General features: G+C 44.7%; 1 protein-coding gene across 1 annotated transcript in view; it reads left to right on the plus strand.

Annotated features, from left to right (window-relative positions):
• DNAJC11 (DnaJ heat shock protein family (Hsp40) member C11) overlaps positions 1-27,229 on the plus strand; it is a 202,317-nt gene that overhangs the window by 81,818 nt on the left and 93,270 nt on the right. The window contains exon 4 of the mRNA XM_073561729.1: positions 12,234-12,335. Within this exon, the coding sequence (XP_073417830.1) occupies positions 12,234-12,335 (102 nt within the window). The remainder of the gene's footprint in view (positions 1-12,233; positions 12,336-27,229) is intronic.

The following is a 27,229-nucleotide window of genomic DNA, read 5'->3' on the forward strand; positions in this document are numbered from 1 at the left end:
TTTTTAATGAAATAAAACACATTGTTTTTGATCATGTTTTTATTACACTGGCACTCCATTGCGATGCCCTCCATCTCCTAGAGAAAAATAGAAAAAAACAAACCAAATTTATACAACCTGGTCCGACGCAGTCCATAAGCGAGGGTCCCACGACGATCTGCCATGGAGAACAGTCACTTCAGGAGATGTGACCATTCTCCATGGCTGCAGAAACACACTGACAGGAGCTCTGCTCCTGCAGTGTGTTACTGCGCATGCGCCAGAGTTCAGTGATTCCGGTAACCTCCTTTACGGCATTGCTGCGTGGAAAAGTTCACACGCAGCAAGAGAGCCGTAAAGGGAGGTCCCGGAGCGCCCGAACACCGGGAAACTCGGCGGTACACTGCAGGAGCACCACTTCTGCTAGTGTATCGCCCGAAGACAGCCGAGATCGCCATGGGACAATCAATTATGGATTTCTGCGGACAGGGAGTATGGATTGTTTATTTTTTTTCAATTTTTTTTTAGGGGAAAAATGGCTTCGGGGATCAAAATCTGCTGTATGGTGAGTATGTGATGTATGTTGTACAGTTGTGGCCAAAAGTATTGACACCCCTGCAATTCTGTCAGATAATACTCAGTTTCTTCCTGAAAATGATTGCAAACACAAATTCTTTGGTATTATTATCTTCATTTAATGTGTCTTAAATGAAAAAACACAAAAGAGAATGAAGCAAAAAGCAAAACATTGATCATTTCACACAAATCTCCAAAAATGGGCCAGACAAAAGTATTGGCACCCTCAGCCTAATACTTGGTTGCACAACCTTTAGCCAAGATAACTGCGACCGACCGCTTCCGGTAATCATCAATGAGTTTCTTACAATGCTCTGCTGGAATTTTAGACCATTCTTCTTTGGCAAACTGCTCCAGGTCCCTGATATTTGAAGAGTGCCTTCTCCAAACTGCCATTTTTAGATCTCTCCACAGGAGTTCTATGGGATTCAGGTCTGGACTCATTGCTGGCCACCTTAGAAGTCTCCAGTGCTTTCTCTCAAACCATTTTCTAGTGCTTTTTGAAGTGTGTTTTGTGTCATTGTCCTGCTGGAAGACCCATGACCTCTGAGGGAGACCCAGCTTTCTCACACTGGGCCCTACATTATGCTGCAAAATTTGTTGGTAGTTTTCAGACTTCATAATGCCATGCACACGGTCAAGCAGTCCAGTGCCAGAGGCAGCAAAGCAACCCCAAAACATCAGGGAACCTCCACCATGTTTGACTGTAGGTATCGTGTTCTTTTCTTTGAATGCCTCTTCTTTTCTCCTGTAAACTCTATGTTGATGCCTTTGCCCAAAAAGCTCTACTTTTGTCTCATCTGACCAGAGAGCATTCTTCCAAAACGTTTTAGGCTTTTTCAGGTAAGTTTTGGCAAACTCCAGCCTGGCTTTCTTATGTCTCGGGGTAAGAAGTGGGGTCTTCCTGGGTCTCCTACCATACAGTCCGTTTTCAGTCAGACGCAGACGGATAGTACGGGTTGACACTGTTGTACCCTCGGACTGCAGGGCAGCTTGAACTTGTTTGGATGTTAGTCGAGGTTCTTTATCCAACATCCTCACAATCTTGCGTTGAAATCTCTTGTCAATTTTTCTTTTCCGTCCACATCTAGGGAGGTTAGCCACAGTGCCATGTGCTTTAAACTTCTTGATGACACTGCGCACGGTAGACACAGGAACATTCAGATCTTTGGAGATGGACTTGTAGCCTTGAGATTGCTCATGCTTCCTCACAATTTGGTTTCTCAAGTCCTCAGATAGTTCTTTGGTCTTCTTTCTTTTCTCCATGCTCAATGTGGTACACACAAGGACACAGGACAGAGATTGAGTCAACTTTAATCCATGTCAACTGGCTGCAAGTGTGATTTAGTTATTGCCAACACCTGTTAGGTGCCATAGGTAAGTTACGGGTGCTGTTAATTACACAAATTAGAGAAGCATCACATGATTTTTCGAACAGTGCCAATACTTTTGTCCACCCTCTTTTTTGTTTGGTGTGGAATTATATCCAATTTGGCTTTAGGACAATTCTTTTTGTGTTTTCTCATTTAAGACAAATTAAATGAAGATAATAATACCAAAGAATTTGTGTTTTCAATCATTTTCAGGAAGAAACTGAGTATTATCTGACAGAATTGCAGGGGTGTCAATACTTTTGGCCACAACTGTATGTCATGTGTTATGTCATGTAATGTTACATGTATTGTATATGTCCTTGTGTGTTTGGTTTTTTTTTTACATGCACAATTGTGCTCGGTCACCGCAGGGACTACCTTCCCATCCTATAGCCGGATGGGGGTAGCAACTGAGCACAATTGTGGGGCTACTGTCGCATGGGGACTCACGCACACAGACAGACACATACATACAGACACACACATACAGACAGACACACACACATATACATGCATACATACCAAATCGATAAGACGCCCCACATCGATCCCCATGTGACGGTAGCCTTCCATGATGGCGACTTCCTTCCCTACACTACACTCCGCCCACACACTTCCTCCCGTCTGACATCACTTCCCTATGCAGCGGTTTTGACACCCAAATCCGCAGCAAAAACCGCACATATGAGGTATTTGCTGCGGATTCAAAGACTCTATACAAGTCAATGGGTGCAGAACCGCTGCAGAATCGCTGAAATAATTGACATGCTGTGGATTGTATTCCGCAGCGAAACCGTGCGGTTTTTTCCGCACCATGTGCACAGCGGTTTCATTTTCCCATACACTTTAATGGTACTGTACTTTGTTGCGGAAACCGCAGTGGTTCCGCAGTGTAAAAACCGCTGCGGAATCGCGGCTGATTCCGCAACGTGTGCACATAGCCTTAGGAAAAAAACAGGTGATGCAAATTTCCAGCTTATAAAAATCCTCTAACCTTGTGCCAAAAAACAGGAGGATTCACAGAGTTACTGCAGACTTATCAATTTGGACCAGACAACCCCTTTAAGGAAGGTTCAAATGACCATGTTAAGTTTGTATTTTCCAGTTTATGTTGGTCTTTATTGTTGTTATTTATTATAGTGCCATTTATTCCATGGCGCTTTACTTGTGAGGAGGGGTGTACATAATAAACACAAATACAGTAATCTTAATACAAGTCACGACTGGTACAGGAGGAGAGAGGACCCTGCCCGCGAGGGCTCACAATCTGCAAGGGATGGGTGAGGCTATAGTAGGTGAGGGTAGAGCTGGTTGTGCAGCGGTTTGGTGGATCGGTGGTTACTGCAGGTTGTAGGCTTGTCGGAAGAGGTAGGTCGTCAGGTTCCTTTTGAAGGTTTCCACGGTAGGTGAGAGTGTGATATGTTGTGATAGAGAGTTCAAGAGTTGAGGTGATGCGTGGGAGAAATCTTGTATGCGATTGTGGGAAGAGGAGATAAGAGGGGAGTAGAGAAGGGGATCTTGTGAGGATTGTAGGTTGCGGGTAGGTAAGTACCGGGAGATGAGGTCACAGATGTACGGGGACACAGGTTGTGGATGGTTTTGTATGACATGGTTAGGGTTTTGAACTGGAGTCTTTGTGTAATGGGGAGCCAGTGCAGGGATTGACAGAGGGGAGAGGCCGGGGAATAGTGGGGGGACAGGTAAATTAGTTGGGCAGCAAAGTTTAGAATAGATTGGAGGGGTGCGAGAGTGTTAGAGGGGAGGCCACTGAGCAGGATGTTGCAGTAGTCAATGTTATGTTATGGCCACAGTTCCCAGCCCAACCACCAAAAGACTCCTGAAATAACAGGATCATACATGTCTATAATGGTGTGAAGCATCCACAGTCAGTGATGGTTTGGGGAGCCATGTCATCTGCTGGTGTAGGTCCACTGTGTTTTATCAAGACCAAAGTCAGCGCAGCCGTCTACCAGGAAATTTTAGAACACTTCATGCTTCCCTCTGCCGACAAACTTTTTGGAGATGGAAATTTCATTCTCCTGCAGGACTTGGCACCTGTCCACACTGCCAAAAGTACCAATACCTGGTTTACAAACAACAGTATCTGTGCTTGATTGGCCAGCAAACTCGCCTGACCTTAACCCCATAGAGACTCTATGAAGTATTGTCAAGAAGAAGATAAGAGACACCAGACCCAACAATGCAGACGAGCTGAAGACTGCTATCTGCCTGGGCTTCCATAGCACCTCAGCAGTGCCACAGGCTGATCGCCTCCACGCCACGCCGCATTGATGCAGTAATTGATGCTAAAGGAGCCCCTACCGAGTATTGAGTGCATTTACTGAACATACATTTCAGTAGGCCAACATTTCGGATTTTAAAATCATTTTTCAAGCTGGTGTTATAAAGTATTCTAATTTACTGAGATAATGACTTTTGGGTTTCCATTGGCTGTAAGCCATAATCATCAACATTAACAGAAATAAACACGTGAAATAGATCACTCTGTTTGCAATGACTCTTTATAATATATGAGTTTCACTTTTTGTATTGAAGAACTGAAATAAATTAACTTTTTGATGATATTCTAATTTTGTGAGATGCACCTGTAGGACAGACAGGGACGTAATATATGGCTTCAGAAAATAGATCTGCATTGCAGTTGTTTGAACTGGAGCTTTTGCATTGGATCTCTGCAAGAAATAAGGTGAACTTAATTTATTTTGTAATTTTAGCACTACATTTTTTTTTGTCCCCCTAATATTGTGTGATCCCTTTACTCTGGCAGCAGCATGATGTAGGGTCAGAAAGCCTGATTCCAGCGATGTGCCACTTACTAATTTGTGTGTTGCTGTTTCAATACATTCAGTGTTTTATCAGCAGGAGATTATCACTACAGGACTAGGTGTCTTGTGCCTCCCGATTACACAGTGTACACAGAAAGCAGCCAATCAGTGGTTTTTTGACAAATATATATACATATATGGACCCCATAGAATTGTTGATCCATAATGTGTAACAAAAACAGAACAGATTGTAAAGAAACCGATCCATATTTGTATTTTATCATACACTTATGAATGAGCTCTTACACTAGGAAAAGCCAGAAGTGGATTCAGCAGGAAGGAAAAATATCAGCCCCTTATTTTATATTTGTGATTCCAGTCTAAAGGGCTTGTCTATTGTAAGGGCGTGTGCCTATGACATCTTTAAAACTCTGTTAAACCTGACACATTTTTCAACCAGAAGATTCTTCAGGATACTCTTGGCATTTTTTTCCTGAGTCGTCTTTTGTGTTATCTTTTTGGACATTTCCTGAGCGGTTTTCTGACTGTTTTGGCCAGCTGCTTTTTTCCCTCCAAAGGAATAATGAAGAAACCACCAGCACTTTTTAACCCCTTAACGACCGCCGATACGCCTTTTAACGGCGGTCATTAAGGGTACTTAATCCACAGCGCCGTTAATTAACAGTGCTGTGGAAAAAGTGTATAGCTCCCCCCAGAGTCGGGTTTTCTCCGGGGTCTCGGCTTCCGGAGGTAGCCCAGACCCCAGAGAACATACTTAGGGTCGGGTTTTACCGACCCCGCTTTAGCGATTGCCGTTATTAACCGTATAACGGCGACCGCAAAAAAAAGCTGTGATTTTTTATTTACTGTCTCTCTCCTCTGATGTGATCGCACATCAGAGGAGAGAGAAATAGGGTCCCCGATCCCCCACGGTACCTCCCGGTGGTCTTCGGGCCCTCCTGCATCTTCCGGTGGGCGCCGTCATCTTCCGGGAAGAAAATGGGCGCATGCACACTTTTCATTTTTCGGCTAAGGTTAGGGGTGTGTTGGGGTTATAGTTGGAGCTAGAGTTGAGGGGTTTTCACTATTTAGGCACGTCAGGGGGTCTCCAAACGCGACATGGCGCCACCATTGATTCCAGCCAATTTTGCGTTCAAAAAGTTAAATGGTGCTCCCTCCCTTCCGAGCCCAGGCATGTGCCCAAACAGTGATTTACCTCAACATATGGGTCATCAGCGTACTCAGGGCAAATTACGCACCAAACATTGGGGTCTAATTTGTCCTCTTACTCTTGGGAAAATAAAAAATAGTGGGCTAAAAAATCGTTTTTGAGGAAAAAAAAAATGATTTTTTTATTTTCACGGCGCTGTGTTATAAACTTCTGTGAAGCACTTGGGGGTTCAAAGTGCTCACCACATATCTAGATAAGCTCCTTGGGGGGGGTCTAGTTTCGATAATGGGGACACTTGTGGGGGGTTTCTACTGTTTAGGCACATCAGGGGCTCTGCAAACGCAACATGACGCCCACAGAACATTCCATCAAAGTCTTCATTCCAAAATGGCACTCCTTCCCTTCCGAGCTCCCCCCCACATATGGGGTATCAGTGTACTCAGGACAAATTGCACAACAACTTTTGTGGTCCAATTTCTCCTGTTAGCCTTGTGAAAATAAAAAATAGCGGGCTAAAAAAATAATTTTGGGGGGAAAAAAAAGATTTTTTATTTTTACTGCTCTGCTTCTGTGAAGCACTTGGAGGTTCAAAGTGCTCATAGCACATCTAGATAAGTTCCTTAAGGGGTCTAGTTTCCAAAATGTGAAGCAACAACAAAAAAAGCGGTCTATAGGAGCGCTAAAGGAGAGGCAGAAACCAGAAAAAGGGTAAAAAAAAACTCATCTTTAATTCTTCCTCCAATACCCACAACGCGTTTCTACAGTCACAGCCGTCTTTCCTCAGGAAGACGGCTGTGACCGTAGAAACACGTTGTGGGTATTGGAGGAAGAATTAAAGCTGAGTTTCTTACCCTTTTTTCTGGTTTCTGCCTCTCCTTTAGCGCTCCTATAGACCGCTTTTTTTGTTGTTGCTTCACATTGAATTTTCCTCTCTGAGGATCAGCGGCAGGAGCAGCTTGGAGGGCAGTTGCTTGTGGGAGAACCTGTGTTTGCTGGGCGGTGCTGGGAAGCTTCGGGATCCTTGGTGTTCACTTACGGCTGGGATCGGTCTCAACTTCACATCCAGAAGCTGGTGAGAGATGGACTGACCAGGAGAGCGGAGGTTGCTGACAGCCACGTGCAGTGCCCTTCTGGATTGTGAGGACACGCTCCCCAACTACCATTCACGTTCACACCGTGGTTGTGCAAGGGTGGCACAACCCTGTAAGGTGAGCACCCTGTCGATTCAGTTAGGGAATTAATTTAAACACAGGTACACTCATTGCGCCTCTCTTTGCATTTTATTTTTCATAGTTTCCAAAATAGGGTCACCTTTTGGGGGTTTCCACTGTTTAGAAGAAAACCGCAAAAAAGCAGAGAAGTTTACCTGTCCAGGCCTCCAGACAAATGCAGCTAATACCTCACATTTCCGCATGTGGCTGTGCCCACCATGCGAAAAGTAAGCAGAACATTTGCGGATGGTACCCACGGCCTGGAGGAGAGGAGACTGTCCTCCGAGCTGTGGGTACCCATATCCCTGTAAAAAAAAAGATTAAAAAATCGGGTTATATTCACCTACCGGCGTCCCGCACAGCCTTCCTGGGCCTCAGCAATGCTCCCGTTACCAGTAATGCCTTTCAAGACCTCTGATGACGTCGCAGTCTCGCGATTACTGTAGCGGTCCCTATTCCTCGCGAGATCGCTACAGTATCGCGAGACCGCAACGTCATCAAAGGTCTCGCAAGGCATTACTGGTAACGGGAGCGTCGCTGAGGCCCGGGAAGGCTGCGCGGGACGTTGGAAGGTGAATATAACCCATTTTTTTTTTTTTTTTTTTTTTTTTGTTATTTTTAACATTATATCTTTTACTATTGATGCCTCAATAGTAAAAAGTTGGTCACACTCGTCAAACACTGTTTGACGAGTGTGACCAACCTGTCAATCAGTTCTCCAAGCAATGCTACAGATCGCTTGGAGAACGCTAGCATTCTGCAAGCTAATTACGCTTGCAGATCGCTAGTTTTTCCGCTGGAAAATCGCGGGAATTTAAAATGCGATTTTCCCACGGAATGGAATTCCGGAATTCCCGCGGAAGTTATCGCGAGAATTCTGCAACGTGTGCACATAGCCTTAAGCGGGTAAAATCCTGAACATATGCACAGCAGGTAGTTTTTGCATAGAATTGCGTATGTTCATTCCTTTGAGCATTTTCTAGAAGTTTCCTTAAAATACATCATGCGCACATACCCAAAAACTATGTGTGCTCAGAGTTTTTTGTTGAGTGAAGCAGAAACTTAGTGGAAACTCAAAGTTTTTGAGGAGTTTTGAGATTTGAAAAGTTTTTCCTCGAAAAATTCCGTATGCACATACCCTAAGGAAAAAAAAATTATCTACTTTCTTTTATTCCAGAAAAGGTGCCACCCCTGTCTATGGACTGTGTTTAGTATTGCAGGTATTCTCCAATACTTTAGCCTGCAATACCAGACACAGCCTATAAACAGATGGGGCGCTGTTTCAGGTATATAAAAAAAAAATGCTTCTAACCTGGCCAATAGATATATGAAACAATGATACTTAAACCTAACGAAACCTCATAAATAATAAGGGTAATTAGATGTCTTTTAAAAGGAAATAAAACCCCTTTTACCAGGTGTCATTTGCCTGTTAAACGAATGGTAATAAATGCGCGTATCCGTCATATCTGTTTTCCGCTCCCATATGTAATAAATTGTGTCCCGGCATTAGTAAACCTGGAGTCTATAAAATTGATTTAAGCTAACTGAATAAGTTAGCGGATTATCTATAATTTGACTCTGAACCAGGCCTTTATTTTATTGGTCTTGGAGAGATAACATTGGAAATGAAATACCAGCCGAGTGATAAATCTGAGCGCCGCGGATTTTCCGAAATTGTCCTTCTAAAAATAGGATTCTCTTTCTGTCGCCTGGATTTGGCAGGAGAAGATGAGGGGAATGGGCCAAGTACGAACCGTTTGCTATATCTGTTAGATATAATCTGCTTAATGTACAGTTTGAGATTTGTAGTGTCTATTGCAGGCATTTTTCTATCACACTCATTAATGTCTCCTAAAGATAAGGATATTTAGACAAAAGGCACTCTGCTCAGGATTTTTTTTTTCTTTTGCATTAATTACCTGCACTATCGTCTTTTTATTATTTCGTCCTTTGCAAAAAGTTTCAGGTGGACCCTGGAGCAGAGAGGTCATCTTTTCTAAGTAGCTTCGTCTGTGAAAGATCGGCGAGTCATTTTCAGATGTACCCTGAGTGCCATCTTTGCATTGTCAGGTCTATGGGTCATTCGTCTGGACTTTGGCTCGCCTGTGTGGATGATAGAGAGATTAACATTTTTGCTGTACTAGGAGCGGCGTTTAGATTTTTATTTGGGTTTGTTAACCGGTCATAATGTGTTTTTAAAAAAATAAATAAAAAAATAAATAATAAAAAAAAAATGGATTGAAAAAAAAAGAAAAATAAGTTTTAATTCCAAGATGTTTAAGAAAAAGATTAAAAACCGAAAGTTTATTTTTATTGCAATGGTTCTTGTTTTAAAGACTGAAAATAAGTTTTCTATTTCTCTGTTAGGCCTCATTCCGATGTCAGGTTTTTGTGACATACAGGACCAAGTTTCAGCAACGATTTTCATTAATGCCGTCAGAGTTGGGCCAGATTCGTGTTTTGTTTTTTTTTGTTTTTGTTTTTTTTTTACCCACGGATGACAAGAAAAATTAAAAAAGTTTCTCATATCCGTCAGTCAGTGAAAAATTGGATGGCACCTGTCCATTTTTTTTTTCATGGACCCATATGCTTTCATTGGCAAGTTTGATCCGATACTTGGATCAATATTTGACATGTCTCCGGAGTTTTGCACAGAAGCTAAGTGACAGCAACTATCTATAGATAGATATGGGATAGATAGATCTATAGATGGATCTATCCCATATCTATCTATCGATCGATAGATACATGTGAGATAGATATGGGATAGATAGATAGATATAAGATAAAAATGATAGATACGTAGAAGGAATGAGATAGATGCATATATCTATAGATAAATAGATCTATCTATAAATAGAAAAAAATCTGTTGTTAGGCCGGGGTCACACTTTACGAGAAACTCGCACCTCAATACCCGGCACTGCCTCCGGCACTCAGACCGGAGCGTTCGACTGCATAGAAATACATGCAGCTGCATGCTCCTGTCCAAGTGCCGTCGGCAGTGCCGCGTACTGACATGCGAGATTCGTGCGAGTTTCTCACATGTCTGACCCTGGCCTAATATATAATGTCCTTTCCTTTCCTTTTAATAAATAATTTTTCTAAAAAAAATGGCGTGGGCTCCCGCGCAATTTTCTGCGCCTGGAGGGAAAGCCGACGGCCGAGGTTTGTAGCCTGAGAAGTGGTTAATATCCATGGAGGTTCCCCGGCTATGAATATCAGCCTGCAGCAAGCCTTTCTGGCTATTAAAATAGGGGGTCCCCAAAAATAAAAAATGACATGGGATCCCCCTATAATTTATAGCCAGAAAGGCTATGCAGACAGCAGCGGGCTGATATTCATAACCTAGAGAGGGTCCATGGATATTGCCACCCCCCCCCCCCCCCCCCGACTACAAACACCAGCTCTCAGCCGCCCCAGAAATGCCACAATTCCGGCACTTAGCCTCTCTCTTTGCACTGCCGTGTAGCGGTGGCATATGGGGTAATAAGGGGTTAATGTCACCTTTGATTGTAAGGTGACATTAAGACCGGTTAATAATGAAGTGTCAATAAGACACCTATCCATTATAAATCCTATAGTTAAAGGGTTAAAAAAAGGACAGCCAGAAAAAAAGTATTTTAATGAAACAAAACACTACACAATTTTTCATTCTTTTTATTGCATGCCCAAATCCAAGCGAAGCCATCGATCTCCTGAAAAAAAATAAAATAACAAACCAACACAAATACTCCCTGTTCTGACGTACTCCATTATCACGAGTGTCCCACGACGAGTCCATCTCTGCTACATCTGGATGCATGACATCCGGATATAGCAGAGCTTGTAGATGACCACCGAAGATCTCCGGCAGTCACCTACACTCTAGTTCTCACGGTCAGCTGACTGTGAGAACTAGCCTAGTGACTGGAGATAACTCCCGGTCACGTACACGGCAGTTCTTGCGATAAGCTAAGTTATCGCGAGAACTGCAGTGGACTGACTTCCGGCTGCCCGACAGGTAAAAAATTTATTTAAATTAGTCGACAGGAATGAAAAGCTGCCTTTGCGCAGTTACTACGCTTGTGACTAATCATTAGATGCGGTTTTACCACATCCAATGATTGTCTATGGGACATTTACGCTGCGGCAGCATTGTAAACAGACATGCTGTGTTCTGGAAAGACACACCGCATGTCCGTTTACTCGAGTGTGCCGCCTGCGTCTTTTAACGCATAGTGGAGACGGGATTTCATGAATTCCCCTCCACTATGCTGTAACATCTGGACGCTGTGTGTTTGACGCTGCTACTGTACGCAGCGTCAAACACAGCGTTTCCTGACCGTGGAAACATACCCTAATGCTTAAAATTTCTTGAATGGTCATGCCCTAGCTAAGCTTATTTTCCTCATTCAGAAGTGTCTTGGCCTCAGGCTTGGACTGGACCACAGGAGAATCCTCCAGTAGGCCCCTTTGAAATTGTGCCGATGAGCAGTACTATTGCACTTGATTCACTATTTGCAGATAAAGGTATTATCTAATCATTCAGTAAACAAGCCAGCCAAATTAATATTACACAGAAGCAAAAGTACCGTGAGTCTGCGTCCTAAGGTCAGGTCATTTTTGCATGTGGCTGAACAGAGAGCCCAAAGAGTCCATGTTATTAGTGGGCCTATGCCAAACCAGTCCGACACTACTTGGCTCCCATATTATTTGTTACCCAGATTTCCGAAAAGTAGCTTTTATCATTTATTTTATCATGCTCATGTTTCCTATAAGTAATTTTGATGTTTTTGTAGTTTCTTTTTTGTTGTTGTTGTTGTTGTTTTGTTTTTAGTTTAGGAGCCCAGATTTTAAAGTGCGTGTTTTATAAAACTTCTGACATGTCAGGTGATTTTCATCTGTGGGGGTCCACTAGCAGGAGTCCAGAAATGTAATATATTATTTATACAGGTGGTTTAGTTTTGTCTTTTTTTTTGAATTTGTAGAATAAATGTTCAGGGCTTTATGGGCAGTAAATAACTGTAATTTGTGTGGATACTACATCCCAAAACTAGAAGTTGCCTGAATAACGCCACAACGTGCCTTACAATTTTACTTCAGTTATGTGTACTAAGCTTTTATTTGTGCTTTTTTTTCCTCAATTGTTAAGGTGGTGGAAAGGAAGAGGACAGCAGCTGAGATCCGAGAGGAGTTTGAGAGATTGCAAAGGGAACGAGATGAAAGGCGGCTTCAACAAAGAACAAACCCCAAAGTAAGTTCTGAATATGTGTTTTGTAAGCAAACCTAAAAAGTATGCAGTAGATATGAGCAAAAAAATTCAAACTACTCTAATAGAGCGTCCAATTTGGTCTTCAGTGGCAACTAGACTAAGGCATGGTTCATGTCTACATTGGCAACTCTCTTCCCGGTATCCTGAGTGCTAGGTCCCTTCGACGTCATGGCATTGACGCCTTGTTACCGGGCGTCACGCCATATCAGGACTAATAAGGACCTAATAAGTGGCGAAGGGGACCAGCATAGAATCGTAGAATGTTAGAGTTGGAAGGGACCTCCAGGGTCATCGTGTGCAACCCCCCCCCTGCTCAATGCAGGATTCAACTAAACCATTTCAATAGAATCATAGAATCTTGGGGTTGGAAGAGACCTGAAGGGTCATTGATATTTATATAGAGAAAGCATGAAGACTGCCATTTTTGGCTGCCACTGGTGACCAAACTGGACCCCAGACCACTGTAACTTAAATGCATTATTACTCGTGATGAGCACGCTAATAGAGTATCTTCGGTGTACTCGAATACTATGTTCGAGTCACCGTAGCTGCATATCTCGCGGCTTTTGAACCGTCACGAACATGCAGCCGCGGGGACTAGAACATAGGATTAGAGCACGTCGAAGATACTCTATTAGCTCACGAGCATAATAACTTATCCGAGCATGCTCGCTCATCACTAATTATCTCGTCTCTAGTATGCCGCTCACCTTCAAGTCAATGCCAATATGGGTCTGTGGGGAATAGTCATAGTGGCACCCATGTCTCACTGCTGTCACCTTTGGTTACTCTCCTTCCGGTGTGCAATTATATCTCTCAGTACGTCTTGATAGCTTGCACCACTAATTTGGAAAGATATTGATGTATTATAAAATTAATCCTCACTGAATTTTAGACCGATGTAAAAAGCAGAACAAAAGGGTCTTCACTCTAAGCACTGTACCAGGAGTCCCATATAAGACTCATGGCATCCATGGAAGATTCAAAGTCTAATTAGAATATATTTAGATTTTATGCATCTATTACATAAGACTTATTATTAATATCTCAAACAAAAGGGTTAAATAAAAATTGTCTGCCACCCTCCCCGCTCATGGAGGCGCACAATTCAGAAACATATTGGAATTCTCCCCCTAGAAGTGTCAGGATCAGAGACTGAGTGGTATACTGCTTCTCCCCTCGCTGGCAGGGGCTTTAATAAATAACACTATGTACATTTTCACATGCCACATTTTTACTATTACTGTCTCTTTAATTTATTTCAACCGGTATCACATTTTACGACGGCGCTCATGGCTTCTCCCAGCTAAATATTCTTTATTGTTTAGTCATATCTGTCACCGCACTGTTTTCATATGGAAAATATGTTGCAATAGCCAATATCAAGGACCCAACAAAGTCGCAGCGGGGCGCGTCTTTCCCCAGCAAACGCCATCTGTCTACCTTGGTTCGGAGACTCACCATGGAGGTTGTGCACTACCTGTTTTATTACAGCGCCACAAATCAAAGAACTGTAGGTTATAACTCAGCAACTGTCTGATCTGCAGCTAATTATACCCCGTGCGGTGCGCGATGCCGGCAGCTCACCCAAGATCCTAATTAAGACTCTCTTCTGCAATGACGTCTTGTTGTAAATAGTCATCATTTTTTTTATTGTATTTTATTTTTTTGCTTTTTGTACCTTATTTGCTGTTTCGTCACAATCCAGGATTCCATCACTTGAATTGCTAAATGACGGCCATCACTGCTGTGGCGGTGGAACTGGGGCCTCTCTATCCTCATTCTGGTAATATATCACACCAGCTAAACTCGCTTTTAGCGATGAGCATTTTTTTATATTTTTTATTTTTTTTAAGTCAATCACAGCTTTTTAATTTCATTATCAATAAAAGCTGATACTCGAGTCGTAAAACTGTAAATTGAAATCTATAGTCATCCGTGTTGCGCAAACGATACATTCCACTTCTTTACGAGAAACTGGGGAGATCGTACACAGAGACGGACGGGCGACGCCGAAGAGCGGCACAATCTGTCTGGGTTTAACCCTTTGACGTCATTTACTTACCAAAGGACAAAAACTTCTGCGGCAGCCAGCAAATCACAGCCGCGTCCTTCCATAGCACCTGGCTAGTCCATGACAAACCTTTATCTGCGGCTGCTCAACCCATTAAGATTTCAAAACTGTTACCACACGTTTTTTTTTTTAATATCTAGGGTAACATATTTTCTATAACTTTTAGAAAAAGGACATACAAGGTTAAAGGGGTCGTTAAGGATTAAAAAATAATGGCTACTTTCTTCCTGAATCGGGTTGTGTTTTGTATTGCAGCTTAGCCCCAGTAAAATTACTTAGTTGCTACTTGTAATGCCATACTCAACCTGCAGACAGGTGTGGCGCTGTTTGGAAAAGAGAAATAGCCTTGATGTCCTAATTTTTGGAAAGCTAGTTTCACCGCTATAAAAAACAACAGCAACCCATTGTAGGTCCTGGTTCCATTTGATACATCATAACAGTAGTATGGGGCAGAAAAACCTAGAATTAGAAACGCCAAATGTTGTATCTGAAGCGATTACTTAGTAAGCAATTTCTTTTTGTGCTTTTTGAGAGATTTTGCATTTTTTCAAACAAGTGTGATCTGTTTGTAAGGCAGTAAGCCATCGGGTAGCCCCATGGCTTGTCAGCTAGGAAGGAAGCTCCTTCGCTTCTAGTATCGTTTCTCACCTCTCGTCCTGAAAACGGATGTAATTTGGGCATTCGTGTTTAAGCTGGTGTTATTTTTGTGATGAGATGACTGCACTAATATGGCCAAAAGTTAGTAACCAGACTTGTCCTGGAAGCTGACAGGTGTACATTAAGGCGGCGAGGTGCATATTGGGGAGGACCCGCGCCAAGGTTCCTGCAGATATGTCAGATTATCACTGTGCCTTGGCTCCGTCACCCTCTGTGTCTCTAAAGTGATTAGCAGTGAGCCGTCACATCATCCAGATCGCAGCCGCCAGCCAACGAGAATCGCTTTTTATTTTTTTTTTTTGAAGGCGTGGAGAGTTAACTCGCCTCTCCCTGCCACTTATTAAATCATCTTCTTGTCATTGGAACTATTGATGTTTTGCTTCTACCTTCCTCCCAAATGTGTCCATCCATAAAGCCCTCCTCTTAGCAAACTATATGTACCAAGCGTAGAAAAAAAAAAAGCCTCTTACCGTTTGCTTTAGTGGTTTGACATTTGTGCCTTTTTCAGCCCTCCCCCCTTTTCTTTCTTCTTTGCCCCTTCTCATTCCCAAAACTCTGTTTGTGAGCTGTAAAAAAAAAAATAAATAAATAAAAGTCAGGATAGGAATTGGGAGTCGATGTGTCCTGTGATAAAATTAGCCATCTGGGGTGTTTATAGCAATTGCTTATTGGGATTCAGTCACAATGTATCTCCGGGCAATGCTCGCATTGAATTAGGTAGGGCAGCTGTTATGATTTCATACTAGATTGGAAGTTAGTTGAAAATCTCCAACCTTTTATTGGTTTCGATAAAACGACTTGAGATAAATAAAACATTTCTAACCAGAAATGTTTAGCCATAAACAGATGCACATTATGGAGCAATTTACAAGCAAAAAAAAAGACAAAAATGCTGCTTTTTGTTTCCGTATATTTGTGCCGCCTTTTTTTTTTTTTTTTTTTTTTTATTCCTTTACTTTATTGTTCTTTGATTACGGTAAATTGGGACGCCAACTTTTATTTTTTCCTTTTTTCTGTGAAAGGTGCATTCACTTGCAAGCAAATAATTTGTCAGTGGGCGGAAAGGATTTTAATTTTGTTTTAATTTAAATTTTTTTCTTAAATTGTAAAATATTACCCAAATTACTTGATATTCAAAATCCCCTCTGTTATCAAAAACAAATGGATTTTTAATTGTAGTGATCACTGTGCTTTTCCAAGGTTCGCACACTACACAGGTGGTGTATCAGGTGGTCGGGCTCTTGGGCGAAGAGCGCAGCGCTTTCAAATTCTTTTATTTCAGAGTTGTCTTATTCTAAGCTGCTCTACTGATTTCTGACAACATGAAGGTTCAGCTCAGCTTTGATGTGGTCTGTTTTCATAAATTAGTAAAGGGAACGATAAGCGTTACAAACTGTCCATCAGAACAAGCTCGCTGATGGATCCTGGAGCACTGAAGGGTGTAGAAGGGCCTTATTCTTTGGGACCTTAACACTGGCCGCATGGATCCTGATGCCAGTGCTTTTAGCTACACGAGATGCTAAGATACTTATGATCTCGGAGGCGTACTCACGCCACTTGGTAGAGACTCAGGTACGTCAGCTCAGATACTTTTTTTTTTTTTTTCATCAGATACTTTTTTCTTTTATGTTTTTTATTTTCTTGATTCAGACTCATAATAGATACAACATAGCTGACTTTTTCTTTTCTGTTCTGAGAAATTGTCCTGGTTTACCGATTCCAAGTATTCTACACACAAGTATTGAGTTGAAATCCCATTACAGGATGAAGCGCTGGCGGAACTGATGACATCATTCAATGAAAATGTAATTGGTGACCTCTCCAGAAGGGAAATATATACAGAATGTGTTCTGCTATTGCTGCGTCCTGCCTAATTGTGTAAGACATATTGTAACAGGGAGGATTTTATGAAGTGTGCTGGGTTTGTGAGCAAGTCCCGGGGATGACACTGTTATGTTCCAGGACAGTTTGGAATACTTGGCGTGCCGCTTAAGGGATTTTTTTTTTTCTTTATAATAATCTTTGCATCATTGCAGCTCTTGTGTAGTCATAAAATAGCTTCTAAAATTCTCCTGATTAAAAGACTGGATGTAAAGCTGAATGTAAAGGCTGCCTTCAATACACATACATACCATAAGGCAGTCAATAGCCCTGTGCTTCTCTGTATTTCTAAGCATCTTTTATGGTTTATTGGCAAATTAATCTACATAAAAAGTTTTGTAACTTTCTAAATAAATTACATGCTGCACTCACTGTCCTGTTGTGTACATACATTACTGATCCTGCATCCTATATTATACTCCAGAGCTGCACTCACTATTCTGCTGGTGGAGTCACTGTGTACACACATTACATTACTGATCCTGTACTGATCCTGAGTTACATCCTGGATTATACTCCAGAGCTGCACTCACTATTCTGCTGGTGCAGTCACTTTATACGTACATTACATTACTGATCCTGAGTTACATCCTGGATTATACTCCAGAGCTGCACTCACTATTCTGCTGGTGGAGTCACTGTGTACATACATTACATTACTGATCCTTTACTGATCCTGAGATGCATCCTGTATTATACTCCAGAGCTGCACTCACTATTCTGTTGGTGCAGTCACTGTGTACATACATTACATTTCTTTATTACTGTTCTGCACTCTGAATAGGGCAAATGTATTTCCATTATGTGCTGGTTTAGTTTGCACCATAGAACATGAGGTAAAACTATAAACAAGTTAGACTACAGAGAACAGTCTGCTTATTTTGGAAGATAGAAGGTGGTTTATGCTGTATGCTAGAGTGCACACTGTGTCAACGTGTATGAAGGCAGAACAGTAAAGCAGATGCTAGACGCCTGCGATAGCGAATACGACTTAAGGAGCCGCTTGTACCCACACCGCACTGCCTGCGGATACTGCAGCAGCCGCCATACAGTCACAAGTACCGAAACTGCAGCCTGCCATCAAACGCTTCATCATTCCCGCCACGCGGAAGCCACCGCGCATAAACTGTTCCTGCCAGTATGCTCAGCAATACGCAGCTAAGCGCACAGTGTCTCGAAACAGCACTTCCTCACTCAAAACGACATCACGAGCAAGTTCTGGCAGGTCATCAATAGCAGAGCTCGCTGCTGTCGCTCGTGCCGAGGCCAAAACAGCCAAAGCAAGATCCTCTTTCGCCGAGCGAGAAATGCATTTATAGCCGAGACAGGCAGAGCAAGATGCAGAAACCGCACGCTTGCAGACAGTGAGAGAGATGGAAGCCTCACGTCTGTAGGCAGAGAGAGAGAGGCCGAAACCGCATGTTTGCAGGCAGAGAGAGAAGCGGAAGCTGCAAGTTTGCAAGCAGAGCTAGAAAAACTTGCGGCAGACAGACAGCAGCTGCAATAGCTAAGACTAGTTTCACACTAGTGTTACCGGGCGCAGCGCACGGCCGCTACTAAGCTCAGCCTCTGGCCGTGCCCCCTCTGGTCAGCTCCTCCTCTGACCGCATGACGATGCATGCGATCAGCGTACCCTATATTTAGCGTTGGGTACGCTGGTTGTGCGCTGGTACACTTTTGCCGGTGCATCCGCCCTTTTGGCGCTGCACCAAGCGCACAAAAATGCAACACCGCTCTAAATATATGGAGATCTGTAAGGGACTCACAGGAGGAAGGTCCTGTTCAAAAATCTGCCTTGTCCGAGTCTATCCTGCAGGCCACAATGGCAAAACCCTCAAGATATACGCAATCCTGGATGACCAAAGTAACAGGTCCCTAGCCAGGTCCATCTTCTTTAACAACTTCAGCATTGTAGGCCCTGGTTCTCCCTACACCCTGAGGACGTGTTCAGGTACCGTTGAGATGGCGGGGAGAAAAGCTACCAGGTACAAGGTGGAGTCCATAGATGGCCAAACCTGCCTATCATTATCGACCATCCTGGAGTGCAACCAGATTCCTGACAACAGGTCAGGAATACCTTCACGGGAGGTGATGACACATCACCCCCATCTAAAGCGTATAGCCCACCTGATCCCTGAGATGGATCTAGGAACCTCAATAGCTCTACATCGGGGAAGAGATATACTACAAGTCCACAAGGCTAGAGAATGTATACACGGCTCCAGTAACGCTCCGTATGCACAGAGGCACGACCTTCGATGGGTCATCATAGGAGACGTCTGCCTAGGAGGAGCACACAAGCCGGCCTTAGTCGACAGCATGCTTACCAATACTCTTGAAAATGGAAGTCCGTCTCTCTTCCAGCCATGGAAGAGTAGCTTCCTGGTAAAAAGAGTTGCCACACAATTCTCCTCTACCTTGTCCGTTAGCTGATCCTTCCTGTGAAGACCACACATGCGACGGCAACCAAGACCACATAGGGTGCACAGTTTTTCCACAGAACAAGAGAAGACAATAAGGTAGCAATTCCATAGATGTCAGACTGTTTTCCAGGTCACCACCTGACAGCACATTGGAGGACGTTCTTCTCATCCGTAGTGGGACAGGAAACCACGAGAGTTTAAAAGGATCCTCCCTTTCCCATCCCTCAGTGTTTTTCCTGTCCCACTGCGGATGGGAACGACGAGAAAAGATCCGGCCGTTCCATGCAGATGGTCAGGATCGGGGGGCCCAGCCTCACCCTTCCTACCTGATGAGATCTGCGGCTGACACCCGATGGAGGGTCCCTCAGCTTCTCAGGTGTAGCGCTGCTTCCGGACGCCGGGTCGCTTCCCCCTGACGGGGGCTCTCGACCCTGGACGCCACCACCGCAGAACCGCCGCTGGGGTTTCAGAGCCCACAAGCGGTCCTCCTACAGGAGATTACCGCCGGGTGGAGCCATTGTGTCCGGAGGGCAGGAGCGCGCAGTGGCAGGCACGCGTCAGAGTCCGGGGGCGCCCCGGGGTCGGCCGCCGCACCGGAAGAGGACGCGCAGGCCAGAGCACGCGCCAGAGGCCGGGGGCGCGTCACTTCCGGCCGGACGCATTACTTCCGGCCGCGTCGCCGTGAGGACACCTCAGGCAGCGACCGCTCGGTACCAAGCATACCGTGGCGGCATAGGCCCATCAGGAGAAGGGCAGGCGTCCGGAGGCTGTATCGGCAGCGGCAACAGAGGTGGTGTGGAGCAGAGCTGCATACAGGGCAGGTGGCAGGGGGCGCCCGTCACCGCTTACAGGTCTGTGTCTCCACAGCAGTCAGCAGCGGTTTCCATCACCACCAGGAACATGGAGGACCAGGCGAAGACGGAGGCAGGAGCAGAGTGCCAGTGTCACGTGAGTAACCTCTGAAGAGGTCACTGCAGGGCCCCGTAAGGATAGACCCCACAGAACCCGTATTTTATATGTTGTAGGGGGGAACCTCTACCTCTGAGAAAAAGGAGCCTAAACGGAAGGATAAGAAGTGTCCGGTTTGCTCTAAGAAGCTAAAGGACACGTGGCAGAAGACCCTCTGTGACGCATGTGCAAGGCGTATAATGGGGGAAGAGCAGGCTACTTTTATGTCTAATATGAGGGCGATAATTAGGGAAGAAGTGCAAGCCTCGGTATCTGGCCTAGCCACTTCCCAGACCCCACAGGCGAACCCCCAGCCATCCAGAAAAAGACAGAGGGAGTCTGATACGTCATCTAAAGGCATTCTATCCGACTCAGATGCAGAGGAAGAGGAGATTAAAGAACACCCAGAAAGGGGGAGAAAATACCTGTTTTCGTCTGGGGATACAGACGAACTATTGGGAGCGGTGCGGCAGACTATGCAGATTGACGAACCCCCTCCTTCCCTCTCAATACAGGACGAAATGTTCGGGGGATTACTCTCCCAGACTATGATGGTCTTCCCAGTAAACACCCACATACGGGCAATGATACTGGAGGAGTGGGAGGAGGCAGAGAAAAGGTTAACTATTCCCATGGACTTTAGGTCGCGTCTGCCGTTCGACCCTGAGGAGGTTAAAGTCTGGGAAGAGATCCCCAAAATTGACATTCCCGTAGCTAAAGTATCAAAGAAGACGGCAATTCCGTTCGAGGATTCCTCAAGTTTGAAGGAACCCCTAGATCGGAAGGCAGACGGGCTCTTAAAAAGAGCCTGGGAAAGCTCAGCAGCGGTCATAAAGACAAATATAGCCGCGACATCGGTAGCATGCTCCATGCATCTGTGGGTAGATGACCTATAGGAGCATCTGTCAGATAGAACCCTGAGGGAAGCCATCCTAAAGTCACTTCCCTTACTTAAGTTGCCTACGGGGTTCCTGGCCAACGCCTCAGCAGAATCAGTTAGGTTCTCAGCCAGAAGCCAGTCCCTGTCCAACACAGCCAGAAGGGCTATCTGGCTTAACAGTTGGACAGGTGACATGCAGTCAAAAAATAAACTCTGCTCAATTCCTTTCTCGGGGGGCAGGGTCTTCGGGCCCGTGCTTGACGACATTTTAGAGAAAGCGTCGGATGAAAAAAAGGGGTTCCCTGAGGAGAAACGTAAAAGATACCAGCCCTTTCGTAGGCCCCGTTACAACCAGAGAGCGGACTACAGGGGGAAAGGTAAATGGGGTAGATGGAGCTACCCCAAAGGAGGCGAAGGTAGAAATAGCATTACAGATAGCATTTTTTTCCGGCCCAGGGTCCAGCTCCCGGAAGAAATGACGCCACCAGAGTAGGGAGGCGACTACTCAAATTCTCGGGAGAGTAGCAGAAAGTCACCTCCAGCCCCTGGGTATTACAGGTCATCTCAAAGGGGTACAAAATAGAATTCAACTCCCTGCCCCCGAACAGATTTTTAGTGACCAGTTCATGCCTCAGTTCAGATTCCCCCATGTGGTTGGACATCCAAGATCTCCTAGACATGGAAGCAATTACTCCGGTTCCCGCCCAGGAGGAAGGCAAAGGACACTACTCAAGCCTCTTTGCTCGAGCCTCTTTACAATAAAAAAAAACCCTCTGGGGAAGCCCTAACAATAATAAACCTCAAACCTCTAAACAAATGGGTGTCTTACAGGCGCTTCAAAATGGAATCGATAAGATCCACGATTCCTCTTCAGGGGAAGGATGTGGTAATGTGCACATTGGATCTAAAAAACGCATATTATCATGTCCCTATCCACCCGGATCACCAAAGATACCTGAGGCTTGCGGTCGAAAGAGACAGCACAATATACCACTATCAGTTTCGTTGCCTACTCTTCGGCCTAGCATCGGCCCCGAGGGTCTTTACAAAAGTAATAATAGAGGTAGTGGCCTACCTAAGGGTCCGAAATATCACGGTGGTCCCATATTTAGATGACTTCCTAATTATAGCCGATTCAGCAACCCAGCTCAGGATCGACTGTCAATCCTCAATCTCCACGCTGCAGAGTTTAGGATGGATAATAAATTGGGCAAAATCAGATCTCATACCCAAGCCCAGAGTAAAATTCTTGGGGGTCATGTTAGACTCAGAAAGAAGGATGTCATATCTACCAGCCGAGAAACAGACTTCAATGTCGAAGAAGATTCGTCAGTTTTCAAAAAATCGGGTATCGGTCAGAGATGCAATGAGGATCCTGGGGCTGATGACTTCTTGCATTTCCTGTGTCAGATGGAGTCAGTTCCACTCCTGCGACCTCTAACACACAGTTCTAGCGTCCTGGGACAGAAGGCAGACTTCTCTGGACAGCAAAATACGGTTAACCCTCCGGGCCAGAAGATCGCTACTATGGTGGACCATTCCGAGAAACCTAAAAAGGGGTGTCTCATGGGTTCAGTCCCCGGAGGTTGTAGTGATGACAGACGCAAGTCTATTTGGCTGGGGCGGACACGTCGCAGGAAAGTATTACCAGGGGCGATGGAGTCCAGAGGACAGCAAAAGATCCTCCAACGTCAGAGAATTACATGCGGTCTGGAAAGTGCAGCTCGTTGCCAGGTCCCACGTGAAGAACAAACACGTCAGTCTTGTCAGACAACACCACAACAATGGCCTTTCTCCGTCATCAAGGCGGACCAAGACATCCCACACTTCAGGCCTTAGCAGATCAGATTTTCAGATGGGCAGAGAGGGAAGTCCTCTCAATCTCGGCCGTACATCTGGAGGGCTCTCGGAACCAGATCGCAGACTTCCTCAGCAGGAGGAGGGTAACTGCAACGGACTGGGAGCTCAACGACGAAGTGTTCAGCAGCCTGTGCGATCGTTGGGGACAACCAACGGTAGACCTGTTCGCGGACAAAGAGAACGCAAAACTCAAGACCTTCTACTCCCTGAATCCCCTGGGAAATCCGGCAGGAATAGATGCCCTATCACTATCTTGGAGCAGGGGTCTGTTGTATGCCTTCCTGCCCCTAGCCCTCAGAAAGATCTGCGAGGACAGAGCCAGCGTTATATTGATCCCTACTGGCCAAGAAGAAGTTGGTTTCCCCTACTCAGGAAGCTAGCGGGCGAGGAACCCATTTCCCTAACAAGAAGGAAAGACCTCCTCCATCAGGGTTCGGTTCTGCATCAAATTCCAGTTGTCAGCCTGGATCCTGAGCGGCAGGTCCTAAGGGCAAGGGGTCTATCGGACGAAGTCATTTCTACCCTACAAGCAAGTAGAAAACCTGTGACCGCGGCAATATATAATAAAATCTGGAAAAAATTCTGCAGCTTTTGTGGGGAGGAGACAGTCAGAACTGACCAGCCCGACATCCCGAAAATACTTGACTTCTTGCAGGAAGGGTTCAGGAAAGGCCTTAGACCCAGTACTCTGAGAGTACAGATAGCAGCCTTGAGCGTGTTCTGTGACACAGCCCTATCATCTCACCCATGGGTAGCCCGGTTCTCGAGAGTGGTGCAAAGGCTTAAACCCCTAATTAGGAACAGCATACCACCTTGGGACCTTAACCTAGTCCTCAATACGCTTTGCAAGCAGCCATATCAGATAGGGGCAGAGATAAGTATTCGTAATCTCTCTCTTAAAACAGCCTTCTTAGTGGCGGTCACCTCAGCCAAGAGGTTAGAAGAACTGCAGGCCTTATCAACCCAGGATCCCTACTTACAGGTGTTTAGTGACCGGTTAGTGGTAAGACTCGACCCGGCCTTCCTACCCAAAGTCGTCTCAAACTCCAACATGAATCAGGAAGTAGTACTTCCATTTTCCAGTCTCCCAAAAATAGCAGGGAAAAAAACTACCATAGCTTGGACGTAAAAGAAACTGTGCTCAGGTACCTGGATGCAACCAGACCCAGGAGACAGGATAGTAATCTTTTTGTCCAGTTTAGAGGCCCTAATAAAGGGAAAAAGGCATCAAAATCGACAATAGCAAGGTGGATTAGATCCACTATTAGCATAGCCTACAAAACACAGGGTCAAAATCCCCCGGGGAACCTTAGAGCCCACTCAACCAGGGCCATGGCCGCATCATGGGCAGAAAGGGGGGGTGCCTCGGCAGAGCAGATCTGCAGGGCGGCATCTTGGACTAGTCTTAGTACTTTCTCCAAACACTATAAGCTGGACATAGCATCCACACAGCTGGCATTTGGGAGAAAAGTGTTCCATGCAGTAGTCCCACCCTAGGACCAATATACTTTGGTACTGCTCCAATGTGCTGTCAGGTGGTGACCTGGAAAACGGTAATTAAACCTACCGGTAATTGTGTTTCCAGGAATCCATCCTGACAGCACTGTTAGATCCCTCCCGATAATACTTTCCATACAACTGTGATGTAACGTGTATGAAGAATGTTGGTTTAAATAAAATCTGTTTGCATCCATCCAGAGGTGTTACTTTGTGAAATCACTGAGGGATGGGAAAGGGAGGATCCTTTTAAACTCTTGTGGTTTCCTGTCCCACTACGGATGAGAAGGACGTCCTCCAATGTGCTGTCAGGATGGATTCCTGGAAACACAATTACCGGTAGGTCTGATTACCGTTTTTGGACATCATGGATCGAGACATGGTAACAGATGAGTCAAAGACTTGGATGGCCCCTCTACTATTTAAACCCCAGAGGCAACGTTTACCCAACAGAGAACCTGTCTATGGTTGATTTGTCTCCCTCAAACGCAAATTTCAGAAGACATCTGAAATGAGAGAGCACTTCTTTGCCTTCATGGAGAAAATACTTCAGAATGGCCATGCAGAAATTGCACCTGTACTCCAAGATTCCGAGGAATGTTGGTCCCTACCAATTTTTGGCGTGTATCATCCTAAGAATCCTGGTCAGATAAGAGTAGTATTTAACTCAAGCGCCAGATATGAAGGTGTCTTGCTAAACAATGTTTTTTTGTCTTGCCCAGACCTCAACAACAGACTTCTGGGAGTACTTCTTCGCTTTCGCAAAGATGCAGTGGCATTCATGGCTGACATACAACAGATGTTTCATTGCTTTCTTGTAAAAAAAGAACATAGAAACTATTTGACATTTTTCTGATACCGCGATAATGACCCCTACAAAGACATCGTGGAGTATCGGATGCAAGTACACATCTTCGGGAACGGCCCTTCCCCTGCTGTCGCCATCTATGGTTTTAGATATTCAGCCAGAGAGGGCGAAGCAAAGTACGGGTGAGATGTTAGGTCGTTTGTGGAGAAGGATTTCTACGTGGACAACTGCTTGAAATCCACACCCACAGATGAATCGGCAGTCTCCTAAAGAGGAGACAAGAAATGCTCGCTTTGTTCAATTTGAGGCTGCACAAAATTGCTTCCAACAGCCAAAAATGATGGCAGCTTTTCCCTCTCAAGATTACTCAACTGATCTAAAAGACTTGGATTTAGATGCAGACTCTCTTCCCATGCAACGGAGCCTTGGTTTGCTCTGGGATTTGAAGAGAGATGCATTTACCTTTCGGATCAACGAAGAAGAAAAACCTTTCACACGTAGAGGCGTCCTGTCCGTGATAAGCAGCCTGTACGATCCTCTCTAACTCCTGTAACTATCCAAGGTAAAATGATGTTAAGAGACTTCACCCAAGAGATGTCTGAATGGGATGATCCACTTCCCATTGAGAAGAGAGATTTGTGGTTAAGATGGAAGAAATCTTTAGAAGCCTTGTCAGATCTTTACGTGGCACGACCATACGCTTCCGTGCCATCAACAGAAGTCGACACAAAGGCTCTGTATCTTCTGCGATGCCTCAACCAAAGCGATTGCAGCAGTAGCGTATCTGAAAACTACTTACATCAAGGAACAATGCAATGTAAGGCTTGTTATGATTCGGACAAAGCTAGCGCCTGTCCAGGAGCACACAATACCCAGACTGGAACTCTGTGCGGCTGTGCTAGCAGTAGAGATAGCTGAACTTATCTCGACAGAAATTGGCTTGGAAATCAAGGACGTTGAGTTCTACTCAGACAGCAAGGTAGTGCTTGGATACATTTGCAACGAAACTCGACGCCTTTACGTTTACGTCAGCAGTCGGGTGCTAAGGATCAGGATATCCACTTGCCCTAAACAATGGCACTATGTGTCCACACACCACAATCCTGCAGACCACGCAACTAGATCTGTTGAATCTAGACACCTTAAGGATACAACCTGGTTTACGGGCCCTGCATTCTTATGCCGTTCAACTCCTTACAGTGACAAATCAGACACCTTTCAACTGATAGATCCAGATGCAGATGAAGAAATCCGCTCTAAGCACGGTGACTTCAGACGATTACCTCAAATCCCACCATTTCAGCAGGTTTTCAACCTCAAACTCACTTGTTCGTGCCATTGCTTGTTTAATTCATGTGGCTCAGTCTTAAAAGTCAACATCACCCACCAGTCAGAAGTCTTGTAAAGGTTGGCACCACTGCAATCACACCTTTACCGCTCCAAACCTGGAAAATAAAGTGGCATTAGTTAATGCCAAGTGGGGAGTGTTCTGCCCTCTGAATAGGGCAAGTGTGTTTGCATTACGTGCTGGTTTAATTAGCACCATCTAGTGGTGGCTGAATTTATGGCTCTGTCTTAAATAGCATTTACAGTCTGTGTCTTTAACAGAAGCAATGCATGTGGGATTGAAACAATGCATTGTGGGAATGAAGCAGTGTATTCTGGGATAAAGAAGATGCCATTTTATTCTTTGTATTTCATAGAGACACACATGTTTATCTGTCCTCCTGTTAACTCCCCTACTTGAGTTTGTTATCCGGGTAAAGCATATCTGTTTTACTGTTCTGCCTTCATACACGTTGACATGGTGTGCACTCTAGCATACAGCATAAACCACCTTCTATCTTC

Source organism: Dendrobates tinctorius, unplaced genomic scaffold (genome assembly GCF_039654945.1).
Source record: "Dendrobates tinctorius isolate UK_male_01 unplaced genomic scaffold, ASM3965494v1 ptg000326l, whole genome shotgun sequence".
Classification (NCBI taxonomy): domain Eukaryota; kingdom Metazoa; phylum Chordata; class Amphibia; order Anura; family Dendrobatidae; genus Dendrobates; species Dendrobates tinctorius.